The sequence below is a fragment of the Bombina bombina genome, chromosome 11 (genome assembly GCF_027579735.1).
Source record: "Bombina bombina isolate aBomBom1 chromosome 11, aBomBom1.pri, whole genome shotgun sequence".
In the NCBI taxonomy this organism is placed as follows: Eukaryota; Metazoa; Chordata; class Amphibia; order Anura; family Bombinatoridae; genus Bombina; species Bombina bombina.
The window spans coordinates 160,491,686-160,510,007 of record NC_069509.1 but is presented as its reverse complement, the minus strand read 5'-3'; the positions used below and the strand labels follow the sequence as shown (position 1 = coordinate 160,510,007).

The 18,322-nt window shown below is 41.6% G+C and overlaps 1 protein-coding gene across 3 annotated transcripts in view; it reads left to right on the top strand.

The window, feature by feature from the left end:
- Window positions 1-18,322, top strand: part of ABCC1 (ATP binding cassette subfamily C member 1) — a 465,761-nt gene that overhangs the window by 380,038 nt on the left and 67,401 nt on the right. For all 3 annotated transcript variants that reach the window (XM_053695266.1, XM_053695265.1, XM_053695264.1), the window contains one exon: window positions 9,588-9,898. In XM_053695266.1, the coding sequence (XP_053551241.1) occupies window positions 9,588-9,898 (311 nt within the window). The remainder of the gene's footprint in view (window positions 1-9,587; window positions 9,899-18,322) is intronic.

The window sequence follows — 18,322 nt, the reverse complement described above, 5'->3', positions numbered from 1 at the left end:
ATTCCCATAGAGGATAGTTGTTCCTTTAAGGATTCTATAGATAAGAAGTTGGAGGAATTGCTCAAGAAGATGTATGTTCACCAGGGTTTACAATGGCAACCTGCGGTGTATATTGCTACCGTAAATAGAGCAGCAGCATACTGGTTTGATGCGTTGTCTGATTCTATTCAAACAGATACTCCCCTTGACGAGATCCAGGATAGGATCAAGGCCCCCAGGATAGGATCAAGGCCCTTAAGTTGGCCAATTCTTTTATTATGGATGCTTCCCTACAGGTTATTAAGATGGGAGCAAATATTTTTGGGTTTGCCGTACTGGCCTGCAGAGCCTTATGGTTGAAATCCTGGTCTGCGGATGTGTCATCTAAGTCTAAGCTTTTGGCGATTCCCTACAAGGGTAAGACCTTGTTTGGGCCGGGCTTGGCTGAAATTGTTTCCGACATCACGGAAGGAAAGGGTCATTTCCTCCCTCAGGACAAGAGGAATAAGCAGAAGGGATGTCAGAGTAATTTTTGTTCCTTTCGAAACTTCAAGGTTAAGCCTTCCTCTCCCTCTACAAAGCAGGAACAGTTCAAGCCTTCCTGGAGGTCCAACCAGTCGTGGAACAAGGGAAAGCAAGCTAAGAAGCCCGCTAATGACTCAGTCAGCATGAAGGGTTTGCCCCCGATCCAGGACCGGATCTTGTGGGGGACAGACTTTCCTTCTTTGCTCAGGCTTGGGTTCAGGATCCCTGGGCGGTGGCCATCGTGTCCCAGGGAAACAAACTAGAGTTCAAGACCTTTCCTGTAGACCAGATAAAAAGAGAGGCGTTGTTACACTGTGTTCTAGACCTTTCCGACCTGGGAGTGATAGTTCCTGTTCCAATGCAGGAACAGGGTCTGGGATTTTACTCCAATATGTTTCTGGTTCCCAAAAAAGAGGGAACTTTCAGACCAATTCTAGATTTCAAAAGTCTAAACAAGTTCCTCAGGGTTCCGTCCTTCAAGATGGAAACTATTCGTTCAATTCTTCCCTTGGTTCAAGAGGGTCAAGTTATGACAACGGATGCATATCTGCATGTTCCCATCCACAGGGATCATCGCAAGTTTGAGGTTCGCATTTCTAGAAAAACACTTCCAGTTTGTGGCTCTTCCATTCGGCCTTGCCACAGCTCCCAGAATTTTTTTAAAGGTCCTGGGATCCCTGTTAGTGGTGCTCCGATTGCGGGGCATTGCAGTGGTGCCTTATCTGGACGACATTCTGGTTCAGGCGCCATCCTTTCAACAAGCGAACTCCCACACAGAGATGTTGTTAGCTTTCCTGCGTTCTCACGGATGGAAGGTGAATTTGGGAAAGAGTTCCTTAATTCCAGCTGCAAGGGTAGTGTTCTTGGGAACCATAATAGATTCCCTATCGATTAAAATATTTCTGACAGAGGTCAGAAAATCAAAGATCTTCAATTCTTGTCTGGCGCTTCAGTCCTCTCCTCGGCAGTCAGTGGCTCAATGTAAGAAGGTGATCGATCTGATGGTAGCGGCCATGGACATCATTCCGTTTGCCCGCTTCCACCTCAGACCTCTGCAGTTATGCATGCTCAGGCAATGGAACAGGGATTATGCACGATTACATCTGGATCAGACGACAAGAAATTCTCTTCTTTGGTGGTTGTCTCAGGAACATCTCTCCCAGGGAACCTGCTTCCGCAGACCCACCTGTGTGATTGTGACAATGGACACCTGCCTGCTGGGATGGGGAGCAGTCTGGGGCTCGATAAAGGCTCAGGGGACATGGACTCGGGAGGAGTCTGTTCTCCCCATAAACATTCTAGAGCTGAGGGCAATCTTCAATGCTCTTCTGGCCTGGCCTCATTTAGCTTCAGCCCGGTTTATCAGGTTCCACTCGGACAACATAACCTCAGTGGCTTACATCAACCATCAGGGAGGAACTCGGAGTTCCTTGGCCATGACAGAGGTCGGCAAGATTATTCAGTGGGCGGAGACTCACAACTGCTGATCCACATTCCAGGAGTGAACAATTGGGAAGCGGATTTTTTGAGCAGACAGAACTTTCACCCGGAGAGTGGGAACTACATCCGGAAGTGTTTTCCAGCTTGATTCTCAAATGAGGACAGCCGGGACTGGATCTCATGGCATCTCGCCAGAATGCCAAGCTCCTGAGGTACGGGTCGAGGGAATCCTCAGGCGGTACTGATAGATGCTCTAGCGGTCCCTTGGAATTTCCGTCTGGCATACCTGTTTCCTCCATTCGCTCTCTTTCCTCGGGTTATTGCCCAAATCAAGCAGAAGAAGGCGTTGGTGATCCTCATTGCACCGGCATGGCCTTGCAGGATCTGGTATGCAGACCTAGTGGAAATATCATCTCTCACCTAGTAGACTTCCACTGAGACAGAACCTTCTACTTCAAGGGCCCTTCCTTCATCCAAATCTCGTTTTTCTGAAGCTGACTAGTTGGAGATTGAACGCGTAATTCTATCTAAGCGTGATTTTTCTGAGGCGGTCATTGAGACCATGTTTCAGGCTCGTAAGCCTGTTACCAGAAAGATTTACTACAAGATATGGCGTAAATATCTGTATTGGTATTGGTTTGAATACAGAGGTTACTCTTGGAGTAAAGTGAGGGTTCCTAGAATTCTGTCCTTTCTCCAGGAGGGTTTGGAGAAGGGTTTATCGGCAAGTACCTTGAAGGGTTAAATATCTGCTTTGTCTATTTTGTTACATAAACGTCTGGCGGATGTACCAGACGTGCAATCGTTCTGTCAGGCCTTGGTCAGTATCATGCCTGTGTTTAAACCTGTTACTTCTCCCTATAGTCTTAACCTTGTTCTTAAAGTTCTTCAGCAGGCTCCGTTTGAGCCTATGCATTCCTTAGATATTAAATTGTTATCTTGGAAGGTTTTGTTTCTCGTTGCAATTTCTTCTGCTCGTAGAGTATCAGAGCTCTCGGCATTGCAGTTTGAATCACCTTACCTTGTTTTTCATTCGGATAAGGTAGTTCTGCGTACTAAGTTAGGGTTCCTCCCTAAAGTGGTTTCGGATAGGAACATTAATCAAGAAATCGTTGTTCCTTCTTTGTGTCCTAACCCGTCTTCTCACAAGGAACGTCTGCTGCTCAATCTAGACGTGGTGCGTGCGTTAAAATACTATCTACAGGCGACTACGAATTTTCGCCAGTCTTCTACTCTTTTTGTTGTGTTCTCTGGGAAACTTAAGGGTCAGAAAGCTACGGCTACATCTCTTTCCTTGTGGCTGAAGAGTATAATTCGCTTGGCCTGTGAAACTGCTGGACAGCAGCCTCCTGAGAGAATCACGGCTCATTCTACGAGGGCTGTTTCCTCTTCCTGGGCATTCAAAAATTAAGCTTCTGTGGAACAGATTTGCAAGGCTGCAACTTGATCCTCTCTGCAGACTTTTTCAAATTTCTATAAATTTGATACTTTAACCTCGGCTGAGGCTTCTTTTGGGGGAAAGGTTCTTCAAGCAGTGGTGCCTTCTGTTTAGGTTCCCTGTCTTGTCCCTCCCTTATAATCTGTGTCCTGTAGCTTGGGTATTGATTCCCAATAGTAATTAGAGATGATCCGTGGACTCACCGTGTCATTAGAAAGAAAAGAAAATTTATGCTTACCTGATAAATTTCTTTCTTTCTTGACACAGTGAGTCCACGGCCCGCCCTGTTTCTTTAATACAGTTTTTAGTGTTCTAAACCTCAGGCACCTCTGCACCTTGTTACTTCCTTTTTCTCCTTTTTTACTTCGGTCGAATGAAGGGAGGTGATATTTAACAGCTTTGCTGTGGTTCTCTTTGCCGCCCCCTACTGGGCAGGAGTGATATTCCCAATAGTAATTAGAGATGATCCGTGGACTCACTGTGTCAAGAAATAAATACATTTATCAGGTAAGTATAAATTTCGTTTTTGAAGTCTGGGCAAGATTGCTCTGGCCTTCCATCACAATCTGGGTCTAGCCGTACTCCACGTTAGTCTCTTCAGCAGGGCTGTGGTGGCTTTAAAGCAGTTAGGAACTTGTTAATTGGGCTTTGCTGCTTTTTCCTAACATGTTGCTGCCCTGGTATAGAAAGCCTGAGTAAGCTTACTTTTTGCACAGGTCTCTGAGGAGCGGCATCCTCTCATACTTTGTGAGTTATCTGATTGCCGGACGGCTAGAATGCAGGTAAGTGCCAATTGTCTTCTGGGGTTAGGAGGATGGCACTTAAAGGCTTAAGAACCTACAGGTTAAAGGGGCAGTCAACCATAGAATTGTTATTGTTTTAAAAGATAGATAATCCCTTTATTACTCATTCCCCAGTTTTGCATAACCCACACAGTTATTAATGTACTTTTTACCTTTGTGATTACCTTGTATCTAGGAACCTTCTTCCAGCCCCCTGATCACATGACTGTGACTGTTTATTATCTATTGTCTTAAATTTAGCATTGTATTGTGCTAGATCTTAAATAACTTTCTGTGCCTGAACACAGTGTTATCTATATAGCCCACGTGTACTTTCTGTCTCTTTGTGGTGAAAAGAGATTTAAAAAGCATGTGATAAGAGGCAGCTCTCAAAGGCTTAGAAATTAGCATATGAGCCTACCTATGTTTAGTTTAAACTAAGAATACCAAGAGAAAAAAGCAAATTTGATGATAAAAGTAAATTGGAAAGTCAATTAAAATTAAAAGTCCTATCTGAATAATGAAAGTTTAATTTATACTTGACTGTCCCTTTAAGTTAACCTTCTATTGCTTTAACCTGCATTTTCTTTGGACACATAATCCTTCAGGAGAGGGTTTTTTTTGGCAGTAAGCAGGCACTATATAGCTGTGACATGGAGACTATGGTTAATATCCTTTTAGGGCAGGAAGGAGTTAACAGAGAGAAAGATTCTGACTTTTATCAAGGTTTAATAGAGGCTTATGTTTGGCTGAATGTCTATGTCGAACTGTATCTCGAATGGTAATTTGTAGGAGAGCGTGCTTTTTATGTTAGGCGACATTCCTTTGGGAATTAATTGCCGTTTTTTTCTACTCTCTATTGGGACAGTATTAATAGAGCTGCAGGGGCTTATGTTTACATGTTATTGTTCCTTATTGCCCCAGATGCCCTTCATTGTTGGGGAGTACTTATATAAGTTTGGAGTTAAGCGCGATTCAGCACGCTTCTTCCCTGTACGTTGTGGCTCCGCCTCAGTGAAGAGCGACGACATTGTTGAGTATACTGGGTTAGGAGTTTAGCGCGATTTAGCGCGCTTCTTCCATGTATGTTGTGGCTCCGCCTACTTCTCAGTGAAGAGCGAAGCCATTGTTGAGGAGTATTTTCACTAGGTTAGGAGTTAAGCGCGATTCAGCGCACTTCTTCCCTGTTCGTTTGTGACTCTGCCTCCTTCTCAGTGAGGAGTGTCACCATTGTTGGGGCTTATTTTCGTTGGCAGGTGTACACCGCCTCGCTCTCCGGAAGCTGAGAGCGGCGCCTTATCCTGCTTGGTCCAATATATAAAAGGAGTTAATCAACCTTTTTATGAAAATTAAACATTCCTTGTTTTTTGTTGACGTTCGAATGAGAGTGACACTGTTTTTCTCATCCCTGCCTTATTTTATTATTGATTCTTCTGTCTGCTATTAATAAAAGTTTATCTTTTTTTTTCTTTTCTTTTTTTTTTCATCCGGGAAGTAGGACTCTTTTCCCGGAGGTGCTCTCCGGGCAAACCCTTACATGGGGAGTTCCCAGAATGAACTTTAGGACGTTTCGGCAGATCGCCTTGTTTCCCAGATACGTTTCACAATCTAGTGATCCGCAGACCGTTCTGAAAGATGCTCTGGTGGGGGTTCCTGGGGTTTCAATCTGGCATCCCTGTTTTCCTCCGTTGGCTTCTTTCACGAGTTATACTCGTGTCGAGCAGGAGAGATCATCCGTAATTTTATTTGTTTCTTCGTGGCCTCGCGAGCTTGGGTAGGCAGACCTAATGGAGATATCGTCTATCTCGCCTTGGTGCTTCTTAGGAAGGACCTGCTCATTCAGGGTCTTTTCATTCTACCAAATGTCATTCTCGAAGCGGACTGCTTGGAGATTAGACACTTGGTTTGGTTTAAGTGGTCATTGTGACCAGTTTTCTGTCTTGTAGACTGTTTCTTGAATCATTTACCATAGGATATGATGTAAATGTCTTTATAGTGTGAATCCGTAGGTCCTCTAGGACTAGAGTCAGGATTCTTAGTTTTTTGTCCTTCTGCGAGAAGGTCTGGAGTTTTGCCAGTCAGTTCTCTGAAGGGTCAGATTTCTGCATTTCCTTCTTGCTGCATAAGCGTCTGACGGACGTTCCAGATGTAAGATATTTGTCAGGCCTTGGTCGGAATCAGGCCTGTGTTTAGTCTGTTGCTCCTCCTGGGAGCCTTATCTTTTGTTCTTTAAGTTTTACAGCAAGCTATGTTTGAGCCTTTGTATTCCATAGATATTAATGGTTATCTTGGAAGGTTTGCTTCTGCTCAGAGAGCGTTGGAACTCCTAACTTTGCAGTATGATTCGCCTTATCTTTGCTTTCATGCAATGAGGCAGTTCTTTGTTCTAAGGTTCCTTTCTGAAGTATTTTTTAATCAGGAAATTGTTGTTCCTTCTCTTTGTCGTAGTTCTTATTTTTGAAGGACGTTTTGTTGCACAACTCGGTGGTTGTGTGTGCGTTACATTTTTAGTTAGACGTCTAAGGAATTCTCCAGTCTTCTGTCCTGTTTGTTTCTTTGGGAAACTTAAGGGTCAGAAAGGTTCTGTGACTTCTCTTTTCTCTGATTGAGAAGTATATTTGGTTTTACTTATGAGAGTGCTGGACTGCAGTCTCCTGAGAGAATTCTGCTCTTTCCACTAGAGCTGTCTCTTAATATTTTTTTATTTTTTATAAATGGAGATGCTGTAGAATGAAATGCAGGGCTGCAGCTTGGTCCTCTCTGGGTTTCCTATCAAAATTTTACGAATTGGATCTTTTGCCTCGACTGAGGTTCTTCGGGAGAAAGGTTCTTCAGGCAGTGGTGCCTTCTATTTTAGGTACCTGTCTTGTCCCTCCCTTATCTGTGTCCTCTAGCTTGGGTATTGATTCCCAACAGTAATTGATTATTCCGTGGACTCACCATATCATTAGAAAGAAAACAAAATTTATGCTTACCTGATTTCTTTCTTTCTTGACACGGCGAGTCCACGGCCCTCCCTGTTTTTTCAGACAGTTTTTGTTATATAAACCTCAGGCACCTCTGCACCTTGTGTTATTTCCTTTCTCTCCTTTCCTTCGGTCGAATGACTGGGGTTTGTGGGAAGGGAAGTGATACTTAACAGCTCTGCTGTGTTGCTCTTTGCCTCCTCCTGCTGGCCAGGAGTGATATTCCCAACAGTAATTGATGATTCCGTGGACTCACCGTGTCAAGAAAGAAAGAAATTTATCAGGTAAGCATAAATGTTGTTTTTAAACTGCTTTCCAATTTACTTCTCTTGGGATCCTTAGAGTAATCCTAGGTGAGCTCAGGCGCGTGCACGTGTCTTTAGCATCTATGGCAGCAGTGTTTGCAACAAGGTTTAAAGCAATGTGCTAAATACACATGCACACACTGTTATAATTTGATAAAAAGAAAAGAAAGTTAAAATAATGTTGCTTCTTTAATATCTATCACATAAAAGCTCCATAAGATGTGTTTGCATGAGATACCATTATGTATAATAATGTTGTTAATCGTATCCAATCTACTTTGATAAATGTAATTGACTATCCGAATTATAAATCATTTGTGGCAGTCACCAATTTTTTTGTATTGAATCTATGTAAAAACGCCAGAATCAGTGAGCGTTGTACCTTTTTAAAGGGATACTAAACCCAATTTCTCCTACATTGGTGTGTCCGGTCCACGGCTTCATCCTTACTTGTGGGATATTCTCATTCCCTACAGGAAGTGGCAAAGAGAGCACAACAGCAGAGCTGTCCATATAGCTCCGCCCCCCAGTCATTCTCTTTGCTGCTCAGAACAAGTAGCATCTCCACGGGGGTGGTAAAGAGTATGTGGTGCTATTTCTTCTGCTAGAAGAGTTTCTGAATTGTCTGCTTTGCAGTGTAATTCACCCTATCTGGTGTTCCATACAGATAAGATCGTTTTACGTACCAAACCTGGTTTTTCTTTCAAAGGTGGTTTCCAATAGGAATATTAACCAGGAAATAGTTGTTCCTTCTCTGTGTCCTAATCCAGTTTCTAAAAAGGAACGTTTGTTACACAATCTAGATGTGGTTCGTGATTTAAAATTCTTTCTAGACGCAACAAAGGATTTCAGACAGACATCTTCATTGTTTGTCTATTCTGGTAAGAGGAGAGGTCAGAAAGCTACTGCTACCTCTCTTTCCTTCTAGTTAAAAAGCATCATCCGATTGGCCTATGAGACTGCCGGACGGCAGCCTCCTGAACGAATTACTGTTCATTCTACTAGAGCTGTGGCTTCCACATGGGCCTTCAAGAATGAGGCTTCTGTTGAACAGATCTGTAAGGCAGCGACGTGGTCTTCTCTGCATATTTTTGCCAAATTTTACAAATTCGATACTTTTGCTTCTTCGGAGGCTATTTTTGGGAGAAAGGTTTTACAAGCAGTGGTGCCTTCCGTTTAGGTTACCTGACTTGCTCCCTCCCTTCATCCGTGTCCTAAAGCTTTGGTATTGGTTCCCACAAGTAAGGATGAAGCCGTGGACCGGACACACCAATGTAGGAGAAAACAGAATTTATGTTTACCTGATAAATTTCTTTCTCCTACGGTGTGTCCGGTCCACGGCCCGCCCTGGCTTTTTGTCAGGTTTAAAATTTTTGTTTTTGTACACTACAGTCACCACTGCACCCTATGGTTCTCCTTTTTCTCCTGACCGTCGGTCGAATGACTGGGGGGCGGAGCTAGAGGGGGAGCTATATGGACAGCTCTGCTGTTGTGCTCTCTTTGCCACTTCCTGTAGGGAATGAGAATATCCCACAAGTAAGGATGAAGCCGTGGACCGGACACACCGTAGGAGAAAGAAATTTATCAGGTAAACATAAATTCTGTTTTTTTTTTCTTTAATGATTCAGACAGAACAGGCAATTATAAACCACTTTCTAATTTACTCCTATTATCAATTTTGCTTCATTCTCTTGCTATCTTTATTTGAAAAAGCAGGACTCTAAACTCTGGTTTAGTTCAAACTTTTTGGTTCAGCACTCTGGGTAGCGCTTGCTGTTTGGTGGCTACATTTAATCACCAATCAGCAAGCACTACTCAGGTGCTGAACAAAAAATGGGCCAGCTCCTAAGCTTACATTCTTGCTTTTCAAATATTGATAGCAAGTGAACAAAGCAAAATTGTTAACAGGAGTAAATTAGAAAGTTGCTTAAAATTGCCTTTTCTTTCTGAATCATTAAAGAAAACATTTGGGTTTAGTATCCCTTTAATTTGGGATGTTTATTGAGATATCCCCTCAGAGAAGCTGAGTGTTTTGTAATTCATTTTTATTATTTGATTTTCTTATGCACTGACAGATCATTTAGGCAGTAACTTTAATAAATTTCTGGATGTAACCCTATGTTCCCTCTATCTGCCTTGTGTTCTGTTTCAGGTTTTGCGGTCTTTGGATATTCCACTACTGTCTCATTAGGAGGAGTACTAGCCTCTAGGTACCTTCACATGGATCTGCTTCACAACGTCCTCCGCTTTTCAATGAATTTTTTTGAGCGCACCCCCAGTGGCAATCTTGTCAATCGTTTCTCCAAGGAAATAGACACCATCGATTCCACCATCCCGCAGATAATTAAGATGTTTATGGGCTCTTTGTTTAATGTCATTGGCGCATGTATAATTATTCTGGTTGCCACTCCCATTGTCGCAGTAATTATTCCACCTTTGGGGGTCCTTTACTTTTTTGTACAGGTAAATATGTTTTTTTATTGGTTAGTTTTGTAGCAACACATTTCAAAGAAGCTACAGTAATGAAAATGTGTTTGTTTCGCAATAGAGGATTCTTAAAGGGATATAAAACCAACATTTTTTTTCAGGATTCAGATAGAGCATACACTTTTAAAACAACTTTCCAGTTCTGTTATCTAATTTACTTCATTCTCTTGGTATCCTTTGTTGAAGGAGCAGTAATGTACTACTGGGCGATAGCTAAATGCCAATGACACGCAGCATATATAGTATGTACTACCACCAATCAGCAGCTTTTGAGACTACCTAGGTATGATTTTCAATGAAGGATACAAAGAGAACAAAACAAAATAGAAATAAATTGAAAAGCTATTTAAAATTCTGTGCTTTATCTGAACCATGAAAGAAAAAAGGGTTTTATATCGCTTTAAGGAAATCTAGTTAAAGGGACACTGAACCCAATTTTTTTCTTTTGTGATTCAGATAGAGCATGACATTTTAAGCAACTTTCTAATTTACTCCAATATCAAATTTTGTTCATTCTCTTGGTATCTTTATTTGAAATTCAAGAATAAAAGTTTAGATGCGGCCCATTTTTGGTGAACAACCTGGGTTGTCCTTGCTGATTGGTGGATAAATTCATCCACCAATAAAAAAAATGCTGTCCAGAGTTCTGAACCGAAAAAAAAGCTTAGATGCTTTCTTTTTCAAATAAAGATAGCAAGAGAATGAAGAATACTTGATAATAGGAGTAAATTAGAAAGTTGCTTAAAATTGCATGCTCTATCTGAATCACAAAAGAAAACAATTGGGTTCAGTGTCCCTTTAAAATGTGGTTTCGCTGATTACTTTATGGAGAATACCTTTTTCTTCTATAAGATACGACAAGTCTACGGATTCATCCTTTACTTGTGGGATATTATCCTCCTGCTAACAGGAAGTGGCAAAGAGCACCACAGCAGAGCTGTTTATATAGCTCCTCCCTTAGCTCCACCCCCCAGTCATTCTCTTTGCCTACTCTAAGTACTAGGAAGGGTAAAGTGAAAGAGGTGATAAAATATTAGTTTTTAATTTTTTCAAGCAAGAGTTTTTTGTTTTAAATGGTACCGGTGTGTGCTATTTACTCTCAGGCAGCGGATGGATGAAGACTTCTGCCTGGAGGATGATGATCTTAGCATTTGTAACTAAGATCCAGTGCTGTTCCCACAGAGGCTGAGGGGTACAAGAAACTTCAGTGTGAGGAACGTTTTCATGCTTTATAGCAGTGAGGTATGTTCAGTCATTTTTTCTGGAGAGACTGTGTATTTCAGAAAGGCTGACAGTATCCCCATGAGGGTAAGGGTAAGCAGTAATCCTAAGAGCTATAGAAGAGCATTACTAAGCTTGCATAAGGGGCTAATAAAAAAATGGTTGACACTGGTTTTTGAATGTTTGTGGGCAAACGTTTTATGAACTGGGAGTGCTGTTAACGTTTTGTGGGCAATAACGTTTTTTTTTGGCAACTTTGAGGGTACACTTGGCTTAATTTTTGGGTCTCAGAACCCACATGGCTAGTTTAAAACCGCTCTGGTGCGGTTCTTTGAGGCTGTAAAGACATCAAGTGAGAGCTATTTTCGTGCCTCAGATGAGCAGTTGTTTTCACTTAGCAAGCTCCAACTCCTGAGGGCCCTTGTGGAAGTTTTGGGCCAAATCGAAGCTTTAACCCCATTTTTACTATCCCTGAGGGCAGGTAGGCGCCACAGCAGGGCTGTGGCGAGGTGCTGTGGGTGTTTTTTTCCGGATTTAGGCCTAATTTCAATCCGGTTTGCACAATAAAGGGTTAAATGTTTTATTTTCTTGTGGGGCAAACTTAACTACACAAATTGAGTCTGCTATCAAAAATTTGGAAAGTTTGGTATATTTTAAAGCAGTTTTGCAGAATGTGTATGCTTTTTTTCTCTTAAAGGCGCAGTACCGTTTTTTAAGATTATTTTTTCACTAAATAAAGTGTTTTCAAGTTTGTTTGTAGTCATTACTAGCCTGTTCAACATGTCTGACATTGAGGAAAGTCAATGTTCAATATGTTTAGAAGCCATTGTGGAACCCCCACTTAGAATGTGTCCCTCATGCACTGAAAGGTCAATAAATTGCAAAGAACATATTTTAGCTACTAAAAGTATGTCGCAGGATGATTCTCAGTCAGAAGGGAATCAGGTTATGCCATCTAATTCTCCCCAAGTGTCACAACCATTAACGCCCGCACAAGCGACGCCAAGTACTTCTAGTGCGTCTAATTCTTTCACCCTGCAAGATATGGCCGCAGTTATGAATACTACCCTCACAGAGGTTTTATCTAAGCTGCCTGGGTTGCAGGGGAAGCGCAGTAGGTCTGGTGTGAGAACAAATGCTGAGCCCTCTGACGCTTTATTAGCCATATCCGATGTACCCTCACAATGTTCTGAGTTGGGGGTGAGGGATTTGCTGTCTGAGGGAGAGATTTCTGATTCAGGAAAGATGTTCCCTCAGACAGACTCGGATATGATGGCTTTTAAATTTAAACTAGAACACCTCCGCTTGTTGCTCAGGGAGGTTTTAGCGACTCTGGATGATTGTGACCCTATTGTAGTTCCAGAGAAATTGTGTAAAATGGACAGATTTCTAGAGGTTCCTGTCTACACTGATGTTTTTCTGGTCCCTAAGAGGATTTCAGACATTGTTACTAAGGAGTGGGATAGACCAGGTATTCCGTTCGCTCCCCCTCCTACTTTTAAGAAAATGTTTCCCATATCAGACACCATGCGGGACTCGTGGCAGACGGTCTCTAAGGTGGAGGGAGCTATTTCTACCCTGGCTAAGCGTACAACTATACCTATTGAGGACAGTTGTGCTTTCAAAGATCCTATGGATAAAAAATTAGAGGGTCTCCTAAAGAAAATATTTGTTCATCAGGGTTTTCTTCTCCAGCCTATGGCGTGCATTGTTCCTGTAACTACTGCAGCTGCTTTTTGGTTCGAGGATCTGGAGGAGGCTCTTCAGGTTGAGACCCCATTAGATGATATTCTGGATAGAATTAGGGCTTTTAAGCTAGCTAATTCTTTCATTTCAGATGCCGCTTTTCAACTGGCTAAATTAGCGGCAAAGAATTCAGGTTTTGCCATTTTAGCGCTTAGAGCGTTATGGCTTAAGTCTTGGTCTGCTGATGTGTCATTAAAATCTAAGCTTTTAGTCATCCCTTTCAAAGGTAAGACCCTATTCGGGCCTGAACTGAAAAAGATCATTTCAGACATCACTGGAGGGAAAGGCCATGCCCTTCCTCAGGACAAGACAAATAAGATGAGGGCCAAACAAAATAATTTTCGTTCCTTTCGAAACTTCAAAGGTGGTCCTTCTACCTCTTCCCCTGCTGCAAAACAAGAGGGGAATTTTACTCAATCCAAGTCAGTCTGGAGACCTAACCAGACTTGGAGCAAAGGTAAACAGGCCAAGAAGCCCGCTGCTGCCACCAAGACAGCATGAAGGGGTAGCCCCCAATCCGGGACCGGATCTAGTAGGGGGCAGACTTTCTCTCTTTGCTCAGGCTTGGGCAAGAGACGTTCAGGACTCCTGGGCTTTAGAAATCGTAACCCAGGGGTGTCTTCTAGATTTCAAAGATTCTCCTCCAAGGGGGAGATTCCATCTTTCTCAATTGTCTGCAAACCAGACAAAAAGAGAGGCGTTCTTACGCTGTGTAGAAGACCTATATACCATGGGAGTGATCCGCCCAGTTCCAGAAGCAGAACAAGGGCAGGGGTTTTACTCCAATCTGTTTGTGGTTCCCAAAAAAGAGGGAACCTTCAGACCAATTTTAGATCTCAAGATCCTAAACAAATTCCTCAGAGTCCCATCTTTCAAGATGGAGACCATTCGGACTATTTTACCAATGATCCTGGAGGGTCAATATATGACCACCGTGGACTTAAAGGATGCGTATCTCCACATCCCTATCCACAAAGGCTATTTTTAGGAGAAAAGTTCTTCAAGTAGTGGTTCCTTCTGTTTAACCATCTGTCTTGTCCCTCCCGTTCATCCGTGTCCTGTAGCTTTGGTATTGTATCCCACAAGTAAAGGATGAATCCGTGGACTCGTCGTACCTTATAGAAGAAAAGTAAATTTATGCTTACCTGATAAATTAATTTTCTCCAACATTGGTGTGTCCGGTCCACGGCGTCATCCTTACTTGTGGGAATATCTCCTCCCCAACAGGAAATGGCAAAGAGTCCCAGCAAAGCTGGCCACATAGTCCCTCCTAGGCTCCGCCCACCCCAGTCATTCTCTTTGCCGTTGCACAGGCAACATCTCCACGGAGATGGTTAAGAGTATGTGGTGTTTAGTTGTAGTTTTTTTTTTTTATTATTCTACTATCAAGAGTTTGTTATTTTAAAATAGTGCTGGTATGTACTATTTACTCTGAAACAGAAAAAGATGAAGATTTCTGTTTGTGAGAGGAAGATGATTTTAGCAGACAGTAACTAAAATCGATTGCTGTTTCCACATAGGACTGTTGGGATGAAGTAACTTCAGTTGGGGGAAACAGCAGACTTTTCTGCTTAATGTATGACTAGCGATTTTTCTAACAAGACTGTGTAATGCTGGAAGGCTGTCATTTCCCCTCATGGGGACCGGTAAGCCATTTTCTTAGTCTCAAACAGAATAAAGGGCTTAATATGGGCTATAAAACTGGTAGACACTTTTATGGGCTAAATCGATTGCTTTATTTGGACATTTTATACATGTTTATGCTGATAATTCACACTTATAAACTTGGGGAACGTTTTTTAACGTCAGGCACTATGTTAGACACCTTTTCCAGTCAGGAAGGGCCTTCCCAGTTGTAGGCTGAGCCTCATTTTCGCGCCATTACTGCGCAGTTGTTTTTGAGAGCAAGACATGCAGATGCATGTGTGAGGACCTGAAAGTAGTTGGAAAAGTTCCTAGAAGGCGTCATTTGGTATCGTATTCCCCTCTGGGCTTGGTAAAGTCACAGCAAAGGCTGTAGCTGGGACTGTATAGGGGTTAAATCTGTAACCGGCTCCGGTTTCGTTATTTTAAGGGTTAAAGCTCTGAAAATTGGTGTGCAATACTTTTAATGCTTTAAGACACTGTGGTGAAATTTTGGTAAATTTTGAACAATTCCTTCATATTTTTTCACATATTCAGTAATAAAGTGTGCTCTGTTTAAAATTTAAAGAGACAGTAACGGTTTTGTTTTAAAACGGTTCTTGTGCTTTATTGACAAGTTTAAGCCTGTTTAACATGTCTGTGCCTTCAGATAAGCTATGTTCTATATGTATGAAAGTCAAGGTGTCTCCCCCTTCAAAATTGTGTGATAATTGTGCCATAGCGTCCAAACAATGTAAGGACAATACTGTCACAGATACTGAAGTTGCCCAAGATGATTCATCAGATGAAGGGAGTAGACATGGTTCTACATCATCTCCTTCTGTGTCTATACCAGTTTTGCCCACGCAGGAGGCCCCTAGTACTTCTAGCGCGCCAATGCTTATTACCATGCAACAATTGACGGCTGTAATGGATAACTCCATAGCAAATATTTTATCCAAAATGCCTGCATATCAGAGAAAGCGCGATTGCTCTGTTTTAAACACTGAAGAGCAGGAGGGCGCTGATGATAATTGTTCTGTCATACCCTCACACCAATCTGAAGGGGCCATGAGGGAGGTTTTGTCAGATGGGGAAATTTCAGATTCAGGAAAAATTTCTCAACAGGCTGAACCTGATGTTGTGACATTTAAATTTAAATTAGAACATCTCCGCGCACTGCTTAAGGAGGTGTTATCTACTCTGGATGATTGTGACAATTTGGTCATTCCAGAAAAATTATGCAAGATGGACAAGTTTCTTTCATGTAATTAACAAGAGTCCATGAGCTAGTGACGTATGGGATATACATTCCTACCAGGAGGGGCAAAGTTTCCCAAACCTTAAAATGCCTATAAATACACCCCTCACCACACCCACAAATCAGTTTTTACAAACTTTGCCTCCAAGGGAGGTGGTGAAGTAAGTTTGTGCTAGATTCTACGTTGATATGCGCTCCGCAGCAAGTTGGAGCCCGGTTTTCCTCTCAGCGTGCAGTGAATGTCAGAGGGATGTGAAGAGAGTATTGCCTATTGAATGCAGTGATCTCCTTCTACGGGGTCTATTTCATAAGGTTCTCTGTTATCGGTCGTAGAGATTCATCTCTTACCTCCCTTTTCAGATCGACGATATACTCTTATATTTACCATTACCTCTACTGATTCTCGTTTCAGTACTGGTTTGGCTTTCTACAAACATGTAGATGAGTGTCCTGGGGTAAGTAAGTCTTATTTTCTGTGACACTCTAAGCTATGGTTGGGCACTTTATTTATAAAGTTCTAAATATATGTATTCAAACATTTATTTGCCTTGACTCAGAATGTTCAACTTTCCTTATTTTCAGACAGTCATATTTGGGATTATGCATTGAATTATCATATTTTTCTTACCTCAAAAAATTGACTTTTTTCCCTGTGGGCTGTTAGGCTCGCGGGGGCTGAAAATGCTTCATTTTATTGCGTCATTCTTGGCGCGGACTTTTTTGGCGCAAAAATTCTTTTCAGTTTCCGGCGTCATACGTGTCGCCGGAAGTTACGTCATTTTTTGACGTTATTTTGCGCCAAAAATGTCGGCGTTCCGGATGTGGCGTCATTTTTGGCGCCAAAAGCATTTAGGCGCCAAATAATGTGGGCGTCTTATTTGGGGCGTCGCTTTTGTCTCCACATTATTTCAGTCTCATTTTTCATTTGCTTCTGGTTGCTAGAAGCTTGATATTTGGCATTCTTTCCCATTCCTGAAACTGTCTTATAAGGAATTTGATCTATTTTGCTTTATATGTTGTTTTTTCTCTTACATATTGCAAGATGTCTCACGTTGCATCTGAACCAGAAGATACTACAGGAAAATCACTGCCTGCTGGATCTACCAAAGCTAAGTGTATCTGCTGTAAATTTTTGGTAGCTATTCCTCCAGCTGTTGTTTGTAATAATTGTCATGACAAACTTGTTAAAGCAGATAATATTTCCTTTAGTAATGTACCATTGCCTGTTGCAGTTCCCTCAACATCTAAGGTGCAGAATGTTCCTGATAACATAAGAGATTTTGTTTCTGAATCCATAAAGAAGGCTTTGTCTGTTATTTCTCCTTCTAGTAAACGTAAAAAGTCTTTTAAATCTTCTCTCTCTACAGATGAATTTTTAAATGAACACCATCATTCTGATTCTTTGGACTCTTCTGGTTCAGAGGATTCTATCTCAGAGATTGATGCTGATAAATCTTCATATTTATTTAAGATGGAATTTATTCGCTCTTTACTTAAAGAAGTACTAATTGCTTTAGAAATAGAGGATTCTAGTCCTCTTGATACTAATTCTATACGTTTGGATAAGGTTTTTAAAGCTCCTGCGGTTATTCCAGAAGTTTTTCCTGTTCCTAATGCTATTTCTGCAGTGATTTCCAAAGAATGGGATAAATTGGGTAATTCATTTACTCCTTCTAAACGTTTTAAGCAATTATATCCTGTTCCGCCTGACAGGTTAGAATTTTGGGACAAAATCCCTAAAGTTGATGGGGCTATTTCTACCCTTGCTAAACGTACTACCATTCCTACGTCAGATGGTACCTCGTTTAAGGATCCTTTAGATAGAAAAATTGAATCCTTTCTAAGAAAAGCTTATCTGTGTTCAGGTAATCTTCTTAGACCTGCTATATCATTGGCTGATGTTGCTGCAGCTTCAACTTTTTGGTTGGAAACCCTAGCGCAACAAGTAGCAGATCGTGATTCTCATGATATTATTCTTCTCCAGCATGCTAATAATTTTTTCTGTGATGCCATTTTTGATATTATTAGAGTTGATGTTAGGTTTATGTCTCTAGCTATCTTAGCCAGAAGAGCTTTATGGCTTAAGACTTGGAATGCTGATATGGCTTCTAAATCAACTCTACTTTCCATTTCTTTCCAGGGAAACAAATTATTTGGTTCTCAGTTGGATTCTATTATTTCAACTGTTACTGGTGGGAAAGGAACTTTTTTACCACAGGATAAAAAATCTAAAGGTAAAAACAGGGCTAACAATCGTTTTCGTTCCTTTCGTTTCAACAAAGAACAAAAGCCTGATCCTTCGTCCTCAGGAGCAGTTTCAGTTTGGAAACCATCTCCAGTCTGGAATAAATCCAAGCCTGCTAGAAAGGCAAAGCCTGCTTCTAAGTTCACATGAAGGTACGGCCCTCATTCCAGTTCAGCTGGTAGGGGGCAGGTTACGTTTTTTCAAAGAAATTTGGATCAATTCTGTTCACAATCTTTGGATTCAGAGCATTGTTTCAGAAGGGTACAGAATTGGTTTCAAGATGAGACCTCCTGCAAAGAGATTT